This window comes from Salmo salar, chromosome ssa07, assembly GCF_905237065.1.
Source record: "Salmo salar chromosome ssa07, Ssal_v3.1, whole genome shotgun sequence".
Taxonomy (NCBI): domain Eukaryota; kingdom Metazoa; phylum Chordata; class Actinopteri; order Salmoniformes; family Salmonidae; genus Salmo; species Salmo salar.
Window position 1 is genome coordinate 7,962,851 of NC_059448.1, and position 24,691 is coordinate 7,987,541.

The 24,691-nt window shown below is 45.8% G+C and overlaps 1 protein-coding gene and 1 long non-coding RNA gene across 5 annotated transcripts; both read right to left on the reverse strand.

Annotated features, from left to right (window-relative positions):
* Positions 1-2,462: 2,462 nt before the first annotated feature.
* On the reverse strand, positions 2,463-24,611 carry per1b (period circadian clock 1b). 4 transcript variants are annotated; one of them, XM_014206472.2, is made up of 11 exons: positions 24,329-24,611; positions 9,665-10,971; positions 8,923-9,505; positions 8,248-8,666; positions 7,699-7,967; positions 7,418-7,533; positions 4,826-4,984; positions 4,124-4,417; positions 3,186-3,982; positions 2,854-3,062; positions 2,463-2,631 (listed from the first exon to the last, which is right to left on the reverse strand). In XM_014206472.2, coding segments are annotated over exons 2-11 (3,639 nt in total). In that variant the 5' UTR covers positions 10,457-10,971; positions 24,329-24,611; the 3' UTR covers positions 2,463-2,630. The 4 variants fall into 4 exon arrangements, with proteins under 4 accessions (XP_014061947.2, XP_014061946.2, XP_014061949.2 ...); XM_014206471.2 differs by lacking the exon at positions 24,329-24,611 and adding an exon at positions 16,994-17,169; XM_014206474.2 differs by lacking the exon at positions 24,329-24,611 and adding an exon at positions 13,719-14,002.
* On the reverse strand, positions 4,999-7,405 carry LOC123743730 (uncharacterized). Its single transcript, XR_006770559.1, has 3 exons — positions 6,767-7,405; positions 5,665-6,728; positions 4,999-5,626 (listed from the first exon to the last, which is right to left on the reverse strand). It is a non-coding gene; the product is annotated as an uncharacterized lncRNA (long non-coding RNA).
* Positions 24,612-24,691: the final 80 nt, after the last annotated feature.

A 24,691-nucleotide genomic window follows, 5' to 3' on the forward strand; every position in this document is an offset into this window, starting at 1 on the left:
CAGCTAATCTATGGGACAGTTATCAAACCCCAGAAAAAAGGCTGGCTAGACAGGCTCAGTGAATGGGTGGATCAGTTTGAGGAGACACTATAGTAGGACAGCAGGCCTGTCCAGATAAACATCTAGTAGGGGTTCCCATCCCCCCTAGAGTAAAGTCCCCCTACTAAACTTCCCCTACCAGTAGCAGCGCGCACACCACAGGAGGCTGGTGGCACCTTAATTGGGCAGAGCGGGCTCGTGTTAATGACAGGAGCGGAATAGGTGGAATGGTATCATTCCATTTGGTCTGTTCCTGGCCATCATTATGAATCTTTCTCCCCTCAGCAGCCTCCTGTGGCCCTCTCACGATATGGCTACCCCCTGGCCTTGAGCATGTGGTCCTTAGACAACCTCCCTAACGATGAGCAAAACAAACTAAAAAAATGATACAAATACATATATTTGTATTGTACTAGCTTGTTGCTGTCTGAGATGTTGAAACTGGGTTTATAATACCTTATCTAAAGGAACTGCACATACAGTATGGGTTAACAGGCTACATTCCCTGAGTCAGGTGCAGTACAGAAGACGACAAGTCACGAAACATTGGATATCATTTCATTTATTAACTTTTTTTATACAAAATAATAATTAGGAAATTAAGCTGAATATCACATCACGAGTACAGTGCCAAAGAGAGGCGAGACAGTCAAACAACGATATTCTCTAAAAACTCTTAGAGCTGAACAATGTTCTGCTGTGTTGTTCAAACTCCTTTCAAACCAATCAGAGCATTGCCAATCTGGTTTTCAGTATTCCCGAATCCTTGTGATGGATTCCTCCAATGAAAAGTCTGTTCTCTTTGTTGCTATGGAAGCTGGAAGTTTTTACCTTGTTCAGTATCCTGGACTGTTTTCACAGGAAAAGATGTTTGCAAGCTAAGTTTCGTGGACCGTTTCACTGCAGGGTGACCATAATGCCCAGCAAATCAGGAATGGGGACAGAGGTCCCAGATGTTCAACCGACACTCCGTTGTCCAGAGTGACACCACATTCGATTGTGTTACCACAGAAACACCCACGTCTACTCCCCTGACACCAGAGGGTACTTTTGATTTTCTAAATGTTTTGTTTTTGACCAAACACAGATCATTTCAATTTCTTCTCAGAACAGAATTTACAGTGATATAAAATATACATACTGCTTACAAAATAAAGTAAACCTGCCCGTGTAAATGTGGTCTTAATAACTGACTCGTATAACAAGCATTTGTTTTAAGTGAAAAAAAATATGCAGAAAAAACAATTTACAACAATCCCAGGTTATCAGGGAAACCGCCAAACAGAGAAAAATAACCAAGGGGTCCCCCTCTCTTACTGTGAAATGAATCCTCCCAACAGGAACTGTACAGGAGAAACCATTCTATCCCAAAACGGGAGTAGTAGACTTGGTGTGAAATAAAGTGGCCATTTTGTAACACAGTCACACCTTTAACTTTAGTGTTTCTTATTAAATTAACATGTTCAATAAATACACAAGGAAAAATATATATTGGTGTGTACAATACAATGGTACACTGATTCAAACTGTGTGCTGTGTCCCCCGTGCTTTAAAGGCTTTCTGTCATGACGACGGTCTCTCTCACAATCACTGTCATACTGGTGATGGAACACACGGACTGACTGATTGGACCCAGAGTCCCAATTGATTTGACCTCCAGCCAATAGGGACACTGACATGGCAGCAGTCCCAGCTAATATAAAAAGAATGCACTTCGATTACCCGCAACCGCCTACGAACAATCCCAGTCTCTCGGATTAGCGTTGGACATTTGGGGCCTGGAATTTGCATCTCTTAGCATGGCGTCTGTCATGGCGTCTGTCAGGTGAAAAATTCACAATAACTTAAGTGTTCTTGATCCATTCTCAACCTTTCAGTGGGTCATGTCGGTATCGGCAGCCCTTGCTTGCTCCTCCTCCGTTGGCCAGGTCACTTCCTGCTCCTCTGTTGTCATTTCCTGGTCGTTGCCTTGTGTTTCGGAGTGCGCCGCATGCCCCTCTTCTCTGCAAGCCTCTCCTCCCTGGTCCATGGTGCTCTCTGGTAAGGGGGAAGACTTGCACCCCATACATGCCTGAGAGGGAGGTGTAGAGGAGGGTTAGCTGACAGCCAAAACACTTCCTGTATGATCACTTGTGGATGAAACAGGTCATATGGCTGTAGGTCTATGTTCACATAAAACAAATAAAGTTAGGTTTGTATGAAAGGGGACATAGTTGTTGTGGGGGGTGCTTACCGAGACGTTGATGGCGCGGGGCAGGCGCCCGGTCCGTATCCAGGGGTGGACCTGGCTCAGTTCTCTCTTCTGGTCCTCAGTGAAGCGAGGCTGGTGTTTGTGCATGGCCCGCAGGGCCTCGCGGTCCTGCCGCAGCACCGTCTCCCTGTCCTTGGTCGGCAGCTGGTAGGTCATCATCACCTTGTGGTCGGTGTTGGCCATGAGGAGCCAGATGGGATCCTGCAGGACACACTTAATCAACTGCTCCTCCCCGTCTCCTCTGGCTCTGCTGCCACCTGCTGGCTGCTTGCGGGAGTGGTCGTTCTCTGACGAGTCGATGCTGCCAAAGTACTTGCTGGTGTGGCTACTCCGACTGCGACCTGGGAGACGACAGAAGAAGTTGTTATAGGTCAGACCTGAACCAGCTGGAGTTTTTAGTGTGAACAGTATTTCCTAGTGATTGGGGTATTCCACTTTATGTTTGAGTGACAGCTAGAAGATGTGACATTTACCTAGCGATGTAGGCAATAATAGAATGTCATGTGAATGTCACCATGTTCTGTTCCATCTGCCATGTCAGGCAGTATTGAGGGGTTACTCACTAGTTCCACTGCCTGAGGAGCTGCAGCCGTTGGACACAGTGCCCAAGGAGACAGAACCCGACCCTGAGGACCCTGACCCAGAGGACCCTGACCCAGAGGACCCTGACCCAGAGGCAGCTGAGCCGGGAGCCTGAGCGGGAGTCCTCTTGCAGGAGCAGGTCCAGTAGGTCACTGGGGGTGGATTCACCATCCTGGTTGGAATCATTGGCCTAAAGAGAGAGAGAGGAGAGAGGAAGGAGAGAGATATGAGTTATAATACCTTACCTAGAAGTATTGAGTTCAAACTATAATGAATACAATGTTCATTTAGAGATGACATCTTTTCAACTCACGTTCTCCTTGGAGTCATCTGCCGATCTCCCCCGAGTCCCTTGTGTGTTGGAAGCAGCCAGCGCCGTGGCGACCTCCAGCCGGTTGCTAGGCGACTCCTCCACCAGCTGCAGCAGGTTGAGGGGGGAGGAGCAGCGAGAGTGGAAGAGGGGCGACTCTGCACCCTCCTGGTCGACTGGTACTTGACTACATGACTGGGGGGTGCTGGACCCAGAGGCTGGCCGTTGGGTCTGGATAGGCATGGCAGTTTGCATGAGCGAGGGCATGGTAGGCATGGGGCACGGCGTGACGTTGCTACCGGGGAAGGGGAAACCAGCGTTGGGGTTGAAGAACTGCTGTGGGCCGGGGGTAACCATGGCGGCTCCCGGCTGGGGCATGGGGCTTCCCATTGTGTTCATGGCTGTGGCCATCTGGGGGAGGTTGGGGTTGAGCTGTGGGAACATGTAATTGGGCAGCACCAGGGCCATCATAGGAGGTACCATCTGGTTCTGTATGGGCTGGGAGAGAGGAGGGTAGATGGGGTAAAGGGGGAGCGTGCCCGAGGGGTAGGGCACAGAGGGTAGGCTGGCCTGGGATCCTACGGAGGGGGGCCAGGAAGATGTGGTGGGAGGCCCCAGGGGCATCATTGGGAGGGTGTAGGTGGAGGTGTTGGGGGAGTTCATGGGGACGACGTTGGGGCCCCCGAGGGGTCCGGTCAGGCCCAGAGCCAGAGGGCCCCTCTGTTCTGAGGACTCCTGCTGCTTCAGCCTCTTGGCTCCACTGCTGCCTCCAGCTGCAGGGTAGTCAGGGGAACACGCTCCTGAGAAAGCGAGAGAGAGAAAGATGCATAAGTTAAAGGAACAGGAACAGTGAAGTGTGGATTTCAGTGCAGTTGGATAGGTGGCCCGAGTTTAAAAAATCTAGTTGATGAAAAGAGTGTTGTTGAGAAATGCATTTTTACCTCTGCGGCGGGGGTTGCTGTTAGGGAGCGGGCAGCGCAGGGACGAGGCTGGCTCAATCACCCTCAGCTGGCTCAGGTCACTGAAGCGACAGAGGAAGGCTTGCTCCTCCTGCTGTGTGTGAGCAGAGAGCACCTCCTTGGTCAGGCCCAGGCCCTTGGTTAGGCCGCCTCCTCTCCGGCTGGGTGGAGAGGTCGTTTTGGGCGGGGGAGGGGCGATGATGGCGGTCGGTGGAGACTTGGTCGTGGTGGGAGTGGCTGGCATAGGAGTGGGAGGAGCATCTTCCATGACAACGTCTGTGTAGGAGAAAGAGAGGAGAAAGAGAAGGAGGAAACGTTATAGACAGTTTCAGAAAAATCACAGAGAAGAGGAAAGGCTGGACTCGGCGGCTTGAGAGAGAGAGAGAGAGGGAAAGAAAAGGTCATGGAGAGAGAAACAAACAAGCTATAAAAAAACTAGATGGGGCAGAGAGATATCGATGGAGAAAAATAACCACAAAAGACAAGACAGAGCAACGACAAGCAACTACGAGTTACTATCAAGTAACTGTGAGAGATTCCACGGACAGACACCGGTGGCAGAGAGAGACTCCCGTGACAGACCACTAGTTTAATAGGAGTGGTATAGTAGACAGACTCCAGTGACAGAACACTACTACAGTCCAGGCCAGGAGACAAGCGTGGCGGCCATGTTGTCTTTCCCACCTGACTCGGGGGGCTTCTTGTCTCCCACGTGGACGATGGTACTGCTGAAGCTGCACTGAGAGGTGAATGAGGCTACACTCTTCGCCTTGTGGCTGTGCATGGCCAGGGGGGGTACCCCTGCTGAGTCCCCAACCAGGGTGACTGTAGTAGCCGGACCACCTGTAGCACCACACACACATGCAGCAACAAGCACCCAACACACACAGACAGACCAACGGACAGGCCTAGGTGAGTCAATCGTACGGATTGCTCTCGTGGTAAATCCCCGCCCCTCCACAGTTCAGCGTGTAAAAACAAGCAGGCCTTTATAGAATAGACAAAGTTCTCATTAAAACTCCCCTCGCTCTCACTCACTCTTTCACACTCTCTTTCACACTCGTGTGTCCTGTATCTCCTGTGGTGTCTGTGGACTACAGTGACCAGTGGTCTAGTCCAAGTCTAATATAGCTGTAGGGTAACCTGGTGTACAGCATCTATCTAACAGGATGTAGGGTAACCTGGTGTACAGCGTCTATCTAACAGGATGTAGGGTAACCTGGTGTACAGCATCTATCTAACAGGATGTAGGGTAACCTGGTGTACAGCGTCTATCTAACAGGATGTAGGGTAACCTGGTGTACAGCGTCTATCTAACAGGATGTAGGGTAACCTGGTGTACAGCGTCTATCTAACAGGATGTAGGGTAACCTGGTGTACAGCGTCTATCTAACAGGATGTAGGGTAACCTGGTGTACAGCGTCTATCTAACAGGATGTAGGGTAACCTGGTGTACAGCGTCTATCTAACAGGATGTAGGGTAACCTGGTGTACAGCGTCTTGATAACAGGATGTAGGGTAACCTGGTGTACAGCGTCTATCTAACAGGATGTAGGGTAACCTGGTGTACAGCATCTATCTAACAGGATGTAGGGTAACCTGGTGTACAGCGTCTAACAAACAGGATGTAGGGTAACCTGGTGTACAGCGTCTATCTAACAGGATGTAGGGTAACCTGGTGTACAGCGTCTATCTAACAGGATGTAGGGTAACCTGGTGTACAGCGTCTATCTAACAGGATGTAGGGTAACCTGGTGTACAGCGTCTATCTAACAGGATGTAGGGTAACCTGGTGTACAGCGTCTATCTAACAGGATGTAGGGTAACCTGGTGTACAGCGTCTATCTAACAGGATGTAGGGTAACCTGGTGTACAGCGTCTATCTAACAGGATGTAGGGTAACCTGGTGTACAGCGTCTATCTAACAGGATGTAGGGTAACCTGGTGTACAGCGTCTATCTAACAGGATGTAGGGTAACCTGGTGTACAGCGTCTATCTAACAGGATGTAGGGTAACCTGGTGTACAGCGTCTATCTAACAGGATGTAGGGTAACCTGGTGTACAGCGTCTATCTAACAGGATGTAGGGTAACCTGGTGTACAGCGTCTATCTAACAGGATGTAGGGTAACCTGGTGTACAGCGTCTATCTAACAGGATGTAGGGTAACCTGGTGTACAGCGTCTATCTAACAGGATGTAGGGTAACCTGGTGTACAGCATCTATCTAACAGGATGTAGGGTAACCTGGTGTACAGCGTCTATCTAACAGGATGTAGGGTAACCTGGTGTACAGCGTCTATCTAACAGGATGTAGGGTAACCTGGTGTACAGCGTCTATCTAACAGGATGTAGGGTAACCTGGTGTACAGCGTCTATCTAACAGGATGTAGGGTAACCTGGTGTACAGCGTCTATCTAACAGGATGTAGGGTAACCTGGTGTACAGCGTCTATCTAACAGGATGTAGGGTAACCTGGTGTACAGCGTCTATCTAACAGGATGTAGGGTAACCTGGTGTACAGCGTCTATCTAACAGGATGTAGGGTAACCTGGTGTACAGCGTCTATCTAACAGGATGTAGGGTAACCTGGTGTACAGCGTCTTGATAACAGGATTTAGGGTAACCTGGTGTACAGCGTCTATCTAACAGGATGTAGGGTAACCTGGTGTACAGCGTCTATCTAACAGGATGTAGGGTAACCTGGTGTACAGCGTCTTGATAACAGGATTTAGGGTAACCTGGTGTACAGCGTCTATCTAACAGGATGTAGGGTAACCTGGTGTACAGCGTCTATCTAACAGGATGTAGGGTAACCTGGTGTACAGCGTCTATCTAACAGGATGTAGGGTAACCTGGTGTACAGCGTCTATCTAACAGGATGTAGGGTAACCTGGTGTACAGCGTCTATCTAACAGGATGTAGGGTAACCTGGTGTACAGCGTCTATCTAACAGGATGTAGGGTAACCTGGTGTACAGCGTCTATCTAACAGGATGTAGGGTAACCTGGTGTACAGCGTCTATCTAACAGGATGTAGGGTAACCTGGTGTACAGCGTCTATCTAACAGGATGTAGGGTAACCTGGTGTACAGCGTCTATCTAACAGGCTGTAGGGTAACCTGGTGTACAGCGTCTATCTAACAGGATGTAGGGTAACCTGGTGTACAGCGTCTATCTAACAGGATGTAGGGTAACCTGGTGTACAGCGTCTATCTAACAGGCTGTAGGGTAACCTGGTGTACAGCGTCTATCTAACAGGCTGTAGGGTGAATGTACCTTTTGCACTCCCAGCGGTTTCCTGCTGTTGTTTGTCTTCGTCCGATGTGGACGTGCCAGAGGACGAGCCAAACTTCCTCTTAACCTTGTTGGGAACGTTACAGCCGTCCAAGAACCTGGGAGGGGAAGAGGAAGTGACAACATAAGTCTATTTGGTTCACTTTATGAAGTGCACTTGATTTCAATTTAGGATTCAAACCATAAATTGAATCACTATCAAAACCATCACTATTCCCAATAAAATGACTACTAAAACCACCACTATTCACACCAGTACATACCTAATGATGCTGTCCAGACAGTTAATCTGTTGGTAGCTGTAGGCACTGGGGGGCTCCTCCATCATCAGCTGCTGGGTGTTAAGCACCGGGGTTTTGGGTGGACACACCACCTCCGGGATCAGACTCTTGATGGGCTCCACTTCTCCGATGGCTCGGAGCGCTGTGACAGCGTGTCGCCGGGACAGGGCTCGGTTGCGAGAGTCGATAAAGACCTGCTGCCCGCTGGCCTTGACCATGTGCACGTCCTTACAGATCTGCTGGAACGTCATCTGGGTGAACAACAGGACAATGACGGTCAAAAGTCAGTGTGTGAATATATGGGGTGGTAGGTAGCCTATCGGTTAAGAGCATTGGGCCAGTAACCAAAAGGTCGCTGGTTTGAATCCCCAAGCCAACTAGGTGAAAAATCTTTCGATGTGCCTTTGAGCAAGGCACTTAACTATAATTTAAGTCTGTAAGTCAATCTGAAGAAGAGTCTGCTAAATGACTAACATGTAAAATATGAAGGTCTGTGTGTCTAGGCTTTTGGAGTGTCTTCATTCCACTCACCGGTTTGTGTAGAGCGACCACGGCTGCCTCCATGGCCTCCATGGCGTTGGTGGACTTGCTGTCGGAGGAGGCCGTGCGTCGGTACTGCTGCTCGAGGGAGCAGGATCCATTTGAGGCCAGGCTGCTGTAGCCCTGTGACCCTCCACTGTGGACCGGCTGCACCAGGAGACGGTGGATCTGCTCGCTCAGCTGAACGATCTCCGGGGCCATGGGGCGGCCCTCACAGCCCCGCAGAGGGGTGAACACGTCCTCGTTCAGGGGGCTGGTTCGGACTTTGTGGCGGCCCACAATAAAGGCCACCTTCCTGCTCCAGGGGTTGATGAATGAGGACCAGCTAGTGTCGATGGTCACGTACTCCCCACTGCGGGCACACATCCTCATGGGAGAGCTGTCGAAAGGCTGGCCTGCAGACTGGAGGACTGGAAAATGGAAGGAAAGAGGTTAGAATGCAAGAACACTAAGCTTTACAGAGAGAGACAGAGACAGAGAGAGAAAAAGAGAAAGAAAGAGAGCGAGAGGGAGCGAGAGAGAGCGACGACAGGATTCAGACAGAATGAGAGACGACAGGATTCAGACAGAATGAGAGACGACAGGATTCAGACAGAATGAGACTATTATAGTAAAATAAGACTGAAAGATGTGGAGGAAGACAGACAGAATTAAAGGTGTACTTACTCTTCCTATGTATGGCCACCATGATCGGTCTGTCCTCTGGGTGGAGGTAGAGGAGTACAGGGCTTCCCACCAGGTCCTGGGGAAGGTAGCCCAACAACGGCACAGCCCTTTCATCTACTTCCTGGAAGAGACAGCTGGGAGTGTGACTGGTGGAAAAGATCCTCTTGTCAGCAGGGATCCTGGGAGCTTCGTATCCAGACTGTACCCGCTCAGCGATGAGCAGGCAGCAGGGCTGGGGGTCTGAGGTGTCTAAGTCCCTCAGGGTTAGCTGGTAGGGGGTCATGCGGAAGGGGAAGTATTTGATCTCGCCTCCCTGCGCCCGGTCAGCACTGATGCGACAGAACATGGACTTCTCCTGGGTGCAGTCTGTCGGTGGGGACACAGAGCCCATGCAGGTGGCCCAGGCGGGCAGGCGGCAGGGGGCCGTGCTGCTGTAGAAGGTGCTGACGTCTTGAGGAGCCAGCAGCTCGGAGAAGATGGCCCCCTGGAGCCTCTCTGGCTTGCAGCGTAGCAGGGATGAGCCCTGGGGGGAGATGTATACCACTTTGCCTGTCAGGAAGGACACCGCCATGGAGAAGGTGTCCTGGAGGGAGGAGTAGAGAGAAGGGGGAGGAAGAGTGTGAGTCAGGAATGATTGCTTGCGTACTGTGTGAGTCGACTGCATTTCAAAATGTTACTTTCAAAAACAAAGTGAAATACGTGTGTGAAATGCTTAGTCATTGTTTGGAGGATGTTGACGTACTGTATTTTTGAGGGTGTACTCTGAGGCGATGTTGTCCAGCTCCTCAATGGTATATGCAGACAGATCCAGGCTGCAGCCGTGACACTCCTCCACACTCCACTGGTGATAATACTCCTGGTTGGCCCTAACCTGCTTCACACAGTTCAGGGCGTAACGGAGGGCGTCCAGGGTGCTGGAGCGACCTTTCCCCTTGCACTCGGCCGGCAGGCGGACCTTGAGCTCCTTCAGGGCTTTCAGCATCTCCTTTTGGGTCTGGACGCGGGCCGTCTGGTGCTGCTCGTTGCTGCTGCAGCCGGAGGTGGAAGGAGGGTCCTGCTCTGAGCTGGCTGACAGCAGGCTGTAGGCCAGGGAACTGCTGGGGGGAGACGGGCTCTGGGACTGAGAGTTAGAGCTCTTGTTGCTCTCTGTGTTCTCCAGCATCATGCCCGAGTCCTTCTGGCTGGAGGAGCAGTGGGAACTCCTGGACTGATGTCCCCTGGACCCGCTCCCTCCCTCACTCGACTCCCTCTCCCCGGAGTCGTTCCCGCTGGATAAAGCGTCCCCGTCATCTGAGCCGGGACCCCTCTGGTCACCCCCAGACGAGCCACCGGAGCCGGATCCACTTGGAGAGGATCCTCGCACCCGATTGGCCAAGTTCGAAGTTCCCGATTGGCTGCCATGGTTGTTGTTGCTGCCGGGGGAGCTCACTCCTGTTCCCGCCTCCTCCTCCTCCTCTTCTTCTTCTTCATTGGCACTTCCCACTCGCCCCCAAGTGTCATCGCCAGGGGCGGAGTTTGAGTTGTCATAACTCATAATAGGTTAGGATGAGGCTGGTTAGGCTTGGTTGAGATAAAGCTCTCTCACCAAGTGTAATGTAAGATAATTATAGAAAAAGGTATATTTTCCAGTTGATTAGGTGGGACTAGCGTGACTGCAGCTGTGTATCGTGGTTGGTTGATTGGTTGATAAAACACTAAGGAGAGAAAACATTGTTTCTCCTGAAAATGTTGAAAAATAAATTGTAATATTAAGTTTTGCTGAAACCCTCCTTTCAAGTGCTAAAGGGCGAGGGATCCACTCGCGGTTTTGGAAACCGACGGGAGAGATAATAGTCTGCTAACAAAGTAGGCCAACGTGACTCTCACAGATGGACTGATCGAGAGAGGCTGCTGCTTCCGCTCAAGAAAAGGCTGGGAAACAGAGAAAATAACAGGTCGCTACTTCTCTCTTGGCGTCTCGCCTGCTCTGTGCTGTGTTGCTGTTACTCTCTGTGCTGTGTTGCTGTTACTCTCTGTGCTGTGTTGCTGTTACTCTCTGCTACAGGCCACCTGGTGGGGAGAAGGAGAAAAGAAACGACAGGTTAGAGTTCATAGTGTGGTCTTCTTTTCTCTCAGGATTAGTCTGAAGTATTCAAGCTGGTCTATGCATTCTGTCAACCTTAGGCTGCTTTGTACCAGTACAATATTATCTTGCCTTGTCCAAACTGCAGTACAGTGGGCTTTGTGGGAGATTTGGCCTACAGAGAGAGAGATTATATATATATATTATATATATATATATATATATATATATATATAATATATATATATATATATATATATATATATATAAATAAAAATAGTGAGGGGGTCTCCTAGTCATTACTTACGACGGCAACTCCATAAATCTTTGATAGTGGCTATAAAAATAAAAAAAATCTACCTAAGCTCCTTTGGTGTACCAGGGGACTCTGAAGAGGCTTCAAGACCTCAAATGGAGGTCACCTTTTCAGTTAAAAGCCAAAGGGAATATCAAACAAACCTTTGAGAGGACACCACTGCAGACAGCTGACTTGTATCTGTGTGTGTGTGTCCACACCTGTCAATACCTTTCTATTAAAATGTTCTAAACATTTTGTGCTTCCTTCTGTCTATCTCCCCATTTGATCATCTGTGTGAGTACAACAGTCCCCCACTACCTCGCAGTCTCTGCTGGTCTGTCTGACTGAGAACAGACTGCAGTTTAAGCTGGTTCCTAGCTGCCCAGCATGGATGAGTCTGGCTGTGTGTGTGATTGCGTGTGGCTGTGTGTGTGATTGCGTGTGGCTGTGTGTGTGATTGCGTGTGGCTGTGTGTGTGATTGCGTGTGGCTGTGTGTGTGATTGCGTGTGGCTGTGTGTGTGATTGCGTGTGGCTGTGTGTGTGATTGCGTGTGGCTGTGTCCGCACATGTGAACAGCACCCAACTGTTGGTCCATTTCCCAGACAACCGGTGCAAACCAGGCCTCCCTCTAGCTTACAATAGAAAGACTTCCATCTGCAGTCTGTCTGCACCCCGGAACAGATAAACAAAAAAGAAAAATTGACAAAATCTCAATTGCTGCCAGCCAACTTGTAATTTCAGCTATCGTCATAGGTAGCCTAATTGTCTTGCAGGACAGGTCAAAGTCCTCACTCTCCCAGGGTTGGTGCCATAACGATCTGGGGTTATTCCTGAATGGTCCTTCACCAGGAGCATTGGCAGGCCAGTCCCCTACCCAGGGAACGTTCCTCTAGTTACTCCCCAGAAACCTCTCCCTTAATGCCAGAAATCCTCAGAACTAGAAGCCCAATGCTGATACACATTTGCCTCACACTCACGGGCCAACATCAGGTGGCCTATAATTGGTGTGACGCAGGCAGTGTCGACAGCAGCCAGGTTTAAACCCAGCAGAGCACGGTCACTGAAGAGCCGTCTTAGGTCTGGGAGTCTGAGTGAAGGGGCTCAGAAAGAAGCTGATGACTCGGGAAGGATTAGCCTAAATGAGTAAATGCGTGTGTTGAGTGACAAGGCCGGACGTGATTAAAAACAACAACATCACCTTGGATTACCGGTACATGGTAAAACACATGATCTTATAAAGTGAACGGAAGGAGATTGAATGAATCGACTCATACCAATTTGATAGATAGTGTATATCGATGGTGTCTACAATAGTCATGTTGGACCAAACCCTGTGTCACCATACGCGGCGGCAGGTAGCCTAGTGGTTAGAGCGTTGGACTAGTAACCGAAAGGTTGCTAGATCAAATCCCCGAGCTGACAAGGTAAAAATCTGTCATTCTGCCCCTGAACAGGGCAGTTAACCCACTGTTCCTAGGCTGTAAATGAGAATTTGTTCTTAACTGAACTAAAGGTTAAAATGTAAAAAGCTGTTGGTCTGGGTGGCAGACAGACCCTATGTATGACACAACACATCCTGTGCCTCACCTGGGAGATGGATAGAGCTCATGCATACTTCCCAGGCTGGTACAGTGGGCAGGCCCATCCAGATCCCCTCCTGACGTCTGAAGCAGCCACAGCCCGTCATGCAGTCCCACTACCACTCACCTAGCCTAACCCTGACAGGGTCATAATAACTCAGTATTATTAGGATGATATTAACTATGGGTCTAACGGTGCCTGGCTTTTCCCATGGAGTTCCCATGGTGTGGTCTATCCAAACTGGATCCAAGCTAAAAAGCTTTTCTCTGAATGAAGAAATATTGGCAGAAAATATATTGACTGTTCAAAGCTATGTAATAATGACAGGAAATCCGACAAGGAGTGCGTCAGAGTGGGGAACAGGGAAAACGTTGGCATTGTGCCACTCTAATACAACAACATTGCAGCATTGTGTCCACAAATACAATTTCTCAATATAAGTGGCAAGTTCCTGCTTACAGATGAAGGGCAACTATACAGTTCAACACATATGCTTTGTTCAAATAACTGGGCCTTCCCTCCAGACCCGGTGTTATAGTTGTAGCCTGACAAAAGCATTTACAACTGCTGGTCTATTCCGGTTATGTAATAAAGCACTGAAGTCCAAGTGCCCACCAGCTGCTGAACATGTTTGGTTTTAATTACCCAAATATTCTTCTGATTCTAAATCAATCTTTTGTTGGTTACTTTTACCACTCGTTTTTTTTTGTACATTAACAGCAGTAAAACAGCCTAGATTCTTGTACAGAATCTGAAAGTTAAGAAACATTGTCCCATATTGAGAAATGCATGCATTACAGAGCATCACTGTAACTATAATAAATCTAGAGATTGTAAATAATTTAAATTCCTACCACAATGTGCAGATGGGTTACAGAGACACGTCGATGAATCAGAAACGTGTGTACAGTTATCTCCTACTAATGTTGCTAAGATGTAGCGTTAGCAGAGAAGATGGCATGGCATATGGCTCAAAACGATTACGTTTGGCATGATCATGTGAGCAGTAAATAAGAACAAATATTCACGGTTGTAGGTTGAGGCGGGCGGGTCCTTCTCTGTGAGCGCCTGTAAATTCTGTCCCAGAGTGTGGAGAGAGATTTTAGTGGCCCGTCAGCGCTCCCTTCTGCTGCTCTGTTTAAAACACATGATGCACGTGTACTCGGCGGAGCTTTACCCGAGCCTCGCAGGCTGCTCATTGGACAGAGCGCCCAGCCAATGACAGGTTACTGATTACTGTGCATGTTATTACTGTGCATGTTATTACTGTGCATGTTTCTCACAGTGACTATGATGAAAAAACATATGTCCTGCTAAAAAAACAATGAGTGATTTAAACATGTCTTTCCCACAGTAGTGATAAACATATTTATTGAGAGAGAAAAAAAGATTAATAATGCCTTCAAAATAAGTTCGTTTTTCTTTTTTTTCTTTTCGACAGGGCCTATAATTTAAAAATAATGGAGCTCCCACATGGAAAAATCCTGACATGACATCAACATTGTGACAACAGGTTACCTACCCCTCCCTCCCTCCCTCTCTCTCTCACTAACACCAGGAGACTAACCTCGTCAGTGGAACAGATGCAGCCCAGGACAAGACGTCACATACAACGCACTGGCTATTAAATCAGGGCTGAGCCGACAATGCCTTACCGTAAGCAAAATCCATTTGAAGTCGCAGTCTGAGCCATATTTAGTAGACCAACATATACGACTTTGAATGACCCAGTACTGATGAGTACTTCAAATCTATATATTTCAGCAGGGACAGTAATTTTGTGTGCCATCACACTGTAATTACAGGAGCCACAGATATTGTAAACATCATCATGGCATTATCATTAAACCTATACCTGAGGGTTGCTGCTTTGGTAGACTCTGCATTACAACCACGAGTCATCAAATACAAAAACGAAATAATGGATTAAAAAATAAAAAAGTCACCAAAAGAGATGAGCCTGAGACATGACTGTACATTTCAAATCAATACCGAGACATGGACTCATCAGCACTGACACTTCATGTTAATTAAATACGCCCAAACAAACTAAAGCCATCCAATGACCATTAGAGAACAGTGCTCAATAGAAACTGTAAATGTCCCAAATGTTCAAGCTCATGAGAAAACTGTCAAATCTATTTCCAAAGAAGATTTATTCTCAAAACATTTGCATATTAGACTGACTGGCAGACTTTTCCCACTTGAACCTATATCATGCATCAAACGATGGTGATGCTGTTAGTTACCGTAGAAACGGTCATAGTTACCGTAGAAACGGTCACAGTTACCGTAGAAACGGTCACTTACAGTGTGACCAAATGTGATCCGTAAAAGGATATTGCATAGTGGCGTTACAGTTGTGAAACAGTTGAATGAGATGGTTATGACCCCCAGAACACTGGAGAAACTGTGAATAATACAAGTACAACAAACGTCATTTAAACAATCTAGAAAGTTTCCCTCAACCTCTACACCAGTCAGTCACTCAACCTACCTACTAAACTTCCAATTAATCTCCCAGCATGCTTTGTTAGCCAGGTGGTACTGGCTCCACTAACACAGGCTGTTTTACCAGTGACTTGTTGATGCCATGCAAGAAACAACCACAGGGTGTAATGCAGAAATGGATGTGAACCAACTGGTTTTGGTGTAAAATCATCATGTGAGAAAACAGGTACACTGGAAATGACCATTCTTGTTTACGCCCAATGAATTACACACCTCTCCGAGGTAAACCAAAGTATTCCTCTAGGATAACATGCCGTTTCTTAGAAGAGGCTACCAATAGTGACCTGTCTAGAAAACACATCCAAAGCTCTAATGAAATCTACAGCTCAGCTCCATCAACACAGTCACTGTCTCACCAGGAGAGGTGGATGGCATTTAATCCACGCTGTTGGAGCCGTTTGCAACGAGGACACTGTTTCTAAAGGATTATGTTGTTTTCTCCGACAGATATCAGGTAGCCTAGTGGTTAGAGAGTTGGACTAGTAACCCGAAAGGTTGCTGGATCGAATCCCAGATCCCAAATCTGTCATTCTACCCCTGAACAAGGCAGTTAAACCCACTGTTCCTAAGGCCGTCATTGTAAATAAGACTTTGTTCTTAACTAATTTGCCTAGTTAAATAAAAAAAATGATGCTGACTCCGAGTCATTGGCTCTCTCCCTGTCCCCCCCTCTCGCTCTAGCTCTGTCAAGCCTAATCTCTGTTTTTGGGTGTCCTCTTTTGGCCAAATCAGGCCAGTACATTTCGGGTTAGACTAACGATCGTTTGTTTCAAAGTGCTGAGTGTTATTTTTAATCTCATCTGTTCTGATGTGTGTCTTTATGGCCACAATTAGAGTATTTTTCTATGTTTAATCCCAGCCCCCGTCCCCGCAGGAGGCCTTTTGGTAGGCCGTCATTGTAAATAAGAATTTGTTCTTAACTGACTTGCCTAGTTAAATAAAGGTTCAATAAAATAAATCAACAAGGACACAGCCCCTCTATTCGGCATCTGATATTCCACCTCTCCCTTTGTAATTCTTTGTCTCTTCCCAAACCTGATCGGCTGGCATGTTCAGGAATAGCTACAGTAAACTATCTTGCAAGTGAACATGTAATACAGTAACACGATAAAGTTAATGTTACAATGAAGTTATAAATCACATTGGAATAGACCCCATCACCACGCATAACTACTAGTTAGAACATTACTTATTATTTTGGGTCAGTCAAAGTCACAGTCAACGAGCCAAAAGCAGCAAAGCCTTCATTGCTCAGTGGATATATTTGAGCCAGCGTGGTCATGTTAGCTGCCGGGTGATCTTTAGATATATATATATATATAACTAAATTATCAAATAATCAACATGTCTTTTGTCACATGTTTGCTAAACAGCTGGTGTGGACTAACAGTTGAATGCGTTTACTGGCCATAGAAAAATAATAACACGAGGAATACATACACAATGTGCCACTAACTATATATATATATATATATGGAAAGGTATCAATTATCTACAAAAACTGTAAATAAACCGAAAAAACAAATGCGACATAGCTAGTTGGCATTGGCTGACGTTCTAGTCAGACACCACTCCCAAAGAGCAAATACTGTTATTATAAAACTAAAAGTATTCTTACCTTTCATTTCTCTTGTTTCGATACTGTTCTCGAATAGTCCTGGTCAATAAGTCATGTGTTAATTGAAAAAGGTATGGACCATAGAGATAGTGGACTTGTCTCCCCTGGTTCGTTTCAGTTGTACGGTAGAAAACACATTCCGCTTCGCCCATGTCGGTCTACACGCATCGGTACACGTGCCCTGTATCCGTTCCCCGGTCATTTCTATTGGCTCCCAGTCAGCCAATAACCTGCCCAGGTCCACCCAGGAATGCTCTCATTGGTCGAGGAGAGCGGCGCTTGCCACACGGGACTCTGCTGTGTTCAACTCGCACGTTGCATCGTGCATGCTCTCCGAAACTCAAAACAGACTTGTAGATTAAAATAATAATAAAATGTAACCTTTATTTAACTAGGCAAGTCAAATAATTATTTACAATGACGGCGCAGTGCCCTCACTGTGCTTCTAGGGACCAAACTGTCTCAGAAATCAGGGTACACAACATAATCAACAAAGAAAACAACTTATTAATCCTTTGAATGCAATCCTGTAATAAATAATTTACTGACAAAGCTTCGAATAGTGAGTAGTAAACTGGGACGTTAAAAACAGTGGCATTGTAATTTGTTAACCTCTATTTTCTTTTTGCACGTGCGCCACTATACAATTATTTGCAGCTGCTGGAAAGATTTCCATGCACAAAGCAACGTGCCTCTGCAAGACTAGCACGGTGACGATGAATGTTCTCCCAACCCAACTCGAAAATCACGCGGCTGGCTGGGTGGTTGAGAGAGAGACATGGTATTTCTGGTAAACAGTCTTCAAAACTAGGGCAGTGCGAAATGTGACCGTGAATTAGAACTCTACAGAATAGCCCCAATGTCATGATATGAGGTCATCAAATACTTTTCAATGATATTGTAGACTATTATAAACGATTACTAGATCTTTGCACATAGCTTCGAGACAGACAAGTCAATCTTCAAAAAAGGTTTTTATTTTTTAAATACCCCCTCCCGAGGTAGAACGAAACAGAACCATGTTTTTTCACATCTCTAATGTCTCCCATTTATGAAATGGATGGTTGTGAAAACATATTTTACTGCAAAAGTGGTTAAATTGATAGATACGATGACACACCCCCCTAAACTCAAACAGTCCAGAATGTGTGGCTGAGGGCGATGAGCCACATGTAACCCATTGCAAGCTCTGATATTGCTAAAATGTGGAATACAAGTAGTTCAATTGTCTACCCAACATACACAAATGAACAGCATTAGGATATCTTAATGCATCTAGGAAATATAGACCTATGAATACTTATGATGAATGTAAGCTTTACTTTTCGTTAGCTGATGATTAATAGAAAACGTGCAAAGTCAAATAACCTCTCATTCAGTGCTGTATGGTGCAATGTGAAAAAAAATTGATAGGTAGACATCTTTTGATATTGTGACCATTTTAAATCGGCTCTAATGAAAACAAGTTGGGATAGACATCAAAAAACAACCTTTTTTTGTGGTGGGGTGGGGGTCCAATGTTCCTTGAAGGATTTTCTATCTTTAGGCCCTACTCTTGCAATTAGTCAGGGGACCACCACTGATGATCTTTGGGGCCACCCTGGATTTAGCCTGAAATCCAATATGGCGTCCAAAAATCCAATATGGCTGCTATAATACCATTTGATGGAGGTTAAACGACGTGTAAACATCTTTATTTTGAATACATTTCATTCTGAATCCAATATGACCAACATAATTACACTCAAACACTTTAGCCTGCATATTCATGCATCTCTTGGTATAACCTGTACTATGAGTGGCACTGCAATGCCTCTGTTGGGCTTGAATAGCTGAAGCCAACTAGCTTTTCAATGTGTGTTTGAAGTTTTTTCACGGCACAAGCACACAGTAGCATAACCAAGTTACAGGAAAGCAACCTGTATCTCAACAGATCAGCCAGTCTAGCAGCTGTAGTATTTCTCTTCTTTTCCCTCCACTGAAACTAAGTGTAAAAGGTTGATTCAAAGTCTCTAAGGTGAGCAGGACATGATTGGTTGGTTGTCTGGTTGTGAAGGAGAGTCTGTGAAAGGGCTGCCACAAACCTACCCGTAGATCTTTGCAACCTGTTCACCCACGTACTGCATGGCCAAACACGACTCCCAACACCATTAAGTTTGCTGACGACACAACAGCGGTAGGCCTGATCACCGACAATGATGAGACGGCCTATAGGGAGGAGGTCAGAGACCTGGCATTGTGGTGCCATGACAACAACCTCTCCCTCAATGTGAGCAAGACAAAGGAGCTGATCGTGGACTATAGGAAAAGGCGGGCCGAACAGGCCCCCATTAACATCGACGGGGCTGTAGTGGAGTGGGTTGAGAGTTTCAAGTTCCTTGGTGTCCACATTACCAAGAAACTATCATGTTCCAAACACACCAAGACAGTCGTGAAGAGGGCACGACAAAACCTTTTCCCCCCTCAGGAGACTGAAAAGATTTGTCATGGGCCCCTAGATCCTCAAAATGTTCTACAGCTGCACCATCGAGAGCATCCTGACAGGTTGCATCACCGCCTGGTATGGCAACTGCTCGGAATCTGACTGTAAGGCTCTACAGAGGGTAGTGCGTATGGCCCAGTACATCACTGGGGCCAAGCTTCCTGCCATCCAGGACCTATGTACTAGGCGGTGTCAGAGGAAGGCCCAAAAAATTGTCAAAGACTCCAATCACCCAAGTCATAGACTTTTCTCTCTGCTACCACAAGGCAAGCGGTACCGGAGCACCAAGTCTAGGACCAAAATGCTCCTGAACACCTTCTACCCCCAAGCCAAAAGAATGCTGAGCAATTAGTCAAATGGCCACCTGGACTATTTACATTGACATGCCCCCTCTCTCTTTGTTTTTACAGTACTGCTACTCACTGTTTATTATCTATGCAAAGTCACGTCACCCCTACCTACATGTACATATTACCTCGACTAACCTGTACCCCCGCACATTGACACGGTACCGGTACCCCCTGTATATAGCCTCGTTATTGTTATTGTATTACTTTTTAGTATAATTTTACTGTAGTTTAATTAGCAAATATTTTCTTAACTCTTTCATGAACTGCATTGTTGGTTAAGAGCTTGTAAGTAAGCATTTCACGGTAAGCATTTCACGGTAAGCATTTCACAGTTGTATTCGGACCATGGGACAAATACAATCTACTGTAATTGACATGTGTTTGGAGTTTTTTTTTTTTACGTTGAGTGTGTCAAAAAGTCCTGCAGGTCACAGCCTACTTATTTCTTTGGAAGTCGGGTAGGATGATTATTTGGCCGATATTTCCTGTGGGTAGTTGGCTGTGATATTTCCTGTGGGTAGTTGGCTGTGATATTTCCTGTGGGTAGTTGGCTGTGATATTTCCTGTGGGTAGTTGGCTGTGATATTTCCTGTGGGTAGTTGGCTGTGATATTTCCTGTGGGTAGTTGGCTGTGATATTTACTGTGGGTAGTTGGATGTGATATTTACTGTGGGTAGTTGGCTGTGATATTTCCTGTGGGTAGTTGGCTGTGACTATGGTCTGGGGCAGGGCAGGTAGGAGATGAGGAGAGTGACAGAACCTGCGACGGTGACCTCAGGTTACCTAGCGCCGCTAGGCTAGCGGTTATTTAGCATGTGTAGGTCATGTTTGTGAGAAAAACAACACAGATGCCATGTTGAGAGCATCAATTTTGCACAGCAACTGATCAGACTGACCTAGAAAATCCACAATGAGTAGTATTTATAGATCAGTCCGTTTGCTTAGTCAGTGATAAGCAACAGAACTGATGCTCTGAAACAGAGGCTAGCTTCACCTTGTACTGAATGTGATCCAACAGTTCTGACATACCCACGTACAGTAACAGGCAGAGCTTTATAACAGCATCATAATGCATTATAACAGCAAAACAATGCATTATAACAGCAAAATAATGCATTATAACGGCATCATAATGCATTATAATGGCATCATAATGCATTTATTTATGGGTTTTAAGTCAAATGTGTTACTAGAATATTAATTCAAGTGGCAATTGGTACATGTACAGAGGTAGTTTTCCTGTGTGAATACACATGTATTCATGTATAACAGAGCCGTAGCCTCGTGTGATGATGAGTGGCCTTTGACCTAGAAAGTCAACTGTGGCCCCCTAACCTGAAGCTAGATTTTCTGGTCGTGTCGCTCATTGACTTTGGAACAAGAAGTGCAGGCAACCCAGGTTGACACATACTTGACCAAGTCACACAGGTAATCATGGTATACATTCATACCAGTATCATACTGGTTGGAAGGAACTGCCAACAAACAACGTGATGAGGTAACTGTGTGTGTGTGGGGGGGAGTTATCATACTTTTCTATTAATGATAAAATGGTAATGGTAACAGCAACTTGTGTATTCTTCACTTCACTGACAACATGATCCAAAAGACCGTAGGACTATGAGACTATGATCAGTGCTTGAAGTGGATGGAAAATAGGTGGCGGGAAATGCCGTAATTAAGCCATTATTCTATAAGAGGTACATTGCCAGTATTCAAGCCGTAAAATGTTTTATTTGAGGTGCTCGTAGTTACTACTCAGTACCAGTGTGTTCTGACCCAAGCCAAGCACTGGCTATGAGCACACAGGCCGGATGAACATACAGTTGAAGTGGGAAGTTTACATACACTTAGGTTGGAGTCATTAAAACTCAACTTTCAACCACTCCACAAATGTCTTGTTAATAAACTATAGTTTTGGCAAGTCAGTTAGGACATCTACTTTGTGCATGACACAAGTACTTTTTCCAACAATGTCAGGAATTGTGAAAAACTGAGTTTAAATGTATTTGGCTAAGGTGTATGTAAACTTCTGACTTCTACTGTATGTAAATAAGATATTACTTCACCCGGACAGGATGGTAAAAATTGTTATCAAAATTGTTTAGTAATTGTTCATGACAAAATGTAATTATGTTCATTTCCTCACTATCAAGTCTCCATGACAACAGGTGTGACAACAGTAAGACCCCTATGCCAAAGCCCACAACAGTGTCTCAGGGTGTCTTACCTACAAGGTCATTTTAAAAGGTAGACTCAGCAATATGACGTAGATGAAGAAAGTAAACAACATAGTGGGTAAATTTCCGCAACAACTAAGAGCATTGAAGTGTGAGGCTCAACTTCTCCGCTTTTTTTTGTGCCCTGGCTACCAGGCTGTGAACAGCGTGAAGCTAACCCGTGCACATGTACAGATACTGTGTGTCACTGTGTGAAAGCAAAGTGTTGCATCTCACTCATTTCAATATCTCCGGTGCTGCTCGTGGCAACGTCATGTCGCGCAGTCTACCTTTAAATGTATACAACTTGATTAGGTAACTTTTCATTCTGATAATTGAACAGTGCTTGACTTGGGAAGGAGCTCACCAGAAGCAAGTACCTGCATCTGTACCGGTATTCAGTTCCTGTACCTCTTATTGAACATAATGAGAGACAATAAGATCAAGTTCAGCGCAGGCAAACATTGTGGAACGTTGTAGATAGAACTATTAAGAATAAAACTGACCTCATTCTGCATGTCACAGGCGTATGTTTGTTCTACTAAATATAGTTATATCGAATGTTCCGCAACATTGTGCCCTAATTGAGATGCTGTGCACCAACACCCCCAGGTGACCCAATTCCCCTTGCCTCATTTCTTTAATACCCACATAAAAGGTGATAAAGGTTGGAAAGCTTTCTGTTGTATATTGCCTAAACCTATTAACCCATATCAGATCAGTGGCCATGAAGGAAAGGATATGAGGAAAGGAAAGGAGGATAGATGCCAAGTCCTTACCATCTAGCCACTAGAGAGCAGAAACCCATCAGATTTGTCACATTCGTACGCTGAACAAAAATATAACTGCAACATGTAGTGTTTGTTCCCATGTTTCATGAGCTGAAATAAAAGATCCCAGAAATGTTCCATATGCACAAAGCTGTATTTCTCTCAAATGTTGTGCACAGATTTGTTCCCATCCCTGTTAGTGAGCATTTCTCCTCTGCCAAAAAAATCCCTCCACCTGACAGGTGTAGCATATCAAGAATCTGATTAAACAGCATGATCATTACACAGGTGCACCTTGTGCTAGGGACAATAAAAGGGCACTCTAAAATGTGCAGGTTTGTTACACAACAAAATGCCACAGATGTGTCAAGTTTTGAGGGAGCATTCAATTGCCATAAAGGACAGTCCACCAGAACTGTTGCCAGAGAATTGAATGTTAATTTCTCTACCATAAGCCATCTCCAACATGGTCTTAGAGAATTTGGCGGTACCTCCAACCGCAGACCACGTATATGGCGTTGTGTGGGCGAGCGGTTTGCTGATGTCAACGTTGTGAACAGTGCCCCATGGTGGCGGTGAGGTTCTGATATGGGCAGGCATAAGCTATGCACAACGAACACAATTGCATTTTAATCGATGGCAATTTGAATGCTGAGGCCCATTGTGAGGTCAATTTTTTTTTTAAGGTATCTGTGACAAACAGATGCCTTTTTGTATTCCCAGTCATGTGAAATCCATAGATTAAGGCCTAATTAATTTATTTCAATTGACCGATTCCCTCATATGAACTGTAACTCAACAAAATCAATGATATTGTTGCATTTCTATTTTTGGTTCAGTGTACAGCACCACAACATGCAGCAGAGGCTGTGCATGTGTAGACTGATAGACAACGTCGGTCTACTTGTTAGAAAAGGATATGGCTCCACCTAGGGTTAGTTTGATGTATTGATCTTTAAAAAAATAAATAAATATGATAATGAGCATGTATGGGGATGTCCACTTCACCCAGAGATATGACCATACTGTAGACTCACCTAGCGGACTGAAACTTCACTGCTATCTAGTCTTAAATGATAAACAAATCCATTACCAGCAGTTATTTCAAAGTATTTGACACTGCTGGTCATGTATGAACATCTAGGCCATGTCCGGCACAGCCAGAAGAGGACTGGCCACCCCTCATAGCCTGGTTCCTCTCTAGGTTTTGGCCTAGGGAGTTTTTCCTAGCCACCGTGCTTCTACACCTGCATTGCTTGCTGTTTGGGGGTTTAGGCTGGGTTTCTGTACAGCACTTTGATATATCAGCTGATGTAAGATGGGCTTTATAAATACATTTGATTACATTAGCTACCTAAATATGAAATAAACGCAACAGGAGTAATAGAGAATTTTAAATTGAAAACATGCAGGATACCCTGCATGTACATCCTGACAAAATACACCATATTACTGGCCTGCTAATGTTCCTGGACCTTGTAGGCTAAACTGCCGAGGTAAAACCCATTACTCACCCAAATGGTTACCCAATCAGGCAGGCTACGAGCACTTATTTCGAAGTGAACCACGCCTTTGAGTCGTTTTTCAAATGACGTAGGCTATTCCCTGCAGTTTGACTTGAAAACATGAACATTCTTCATTACATTGTGTTGTTGTTGCCTACGTACGATACATTTCTTCTCCCCCAAAAAAACCTGAAACAATATGCTTTTTTTCTTAAAGTTAAGTTATTTTAAGGCGACAGCATGCTTGGAAGTCTAAACAGTTCGGTAAAATATATGCATTTATTTTATAACGAAAGTTTCGGACTTCGACGTGAGTTTTTATGGAGGTAAGCGGAAGTTCGGAGCTGAAGTCTACGCCCCTTCGTCGGTGAT

Excerpts from the sequence above, each read along its gene's own strand:
- per1b (XM_014206472.2), bottom strand. The coding sequence starts at position 10,456 with ATGAGTTATGACAACTCAAACTCCGCCCCTGGCGATGACACTTGGGGG. Across the intron at positions 9,506-9,664 it reads AGTACACCCTCAAAAATACA|GACACCTTCTCCATGGCGGT; the intron begins GTACGTCAACAT and ends TCCTCCCTCCAG. Across the intron at positions 4,418-4,825 it reads CAAGAAGCCCCCCGAGTCAG|ACGTTGTCATGGAAGATGCT; the intron begins GTGGGAAAGACA and ends TCTCCTACACAG.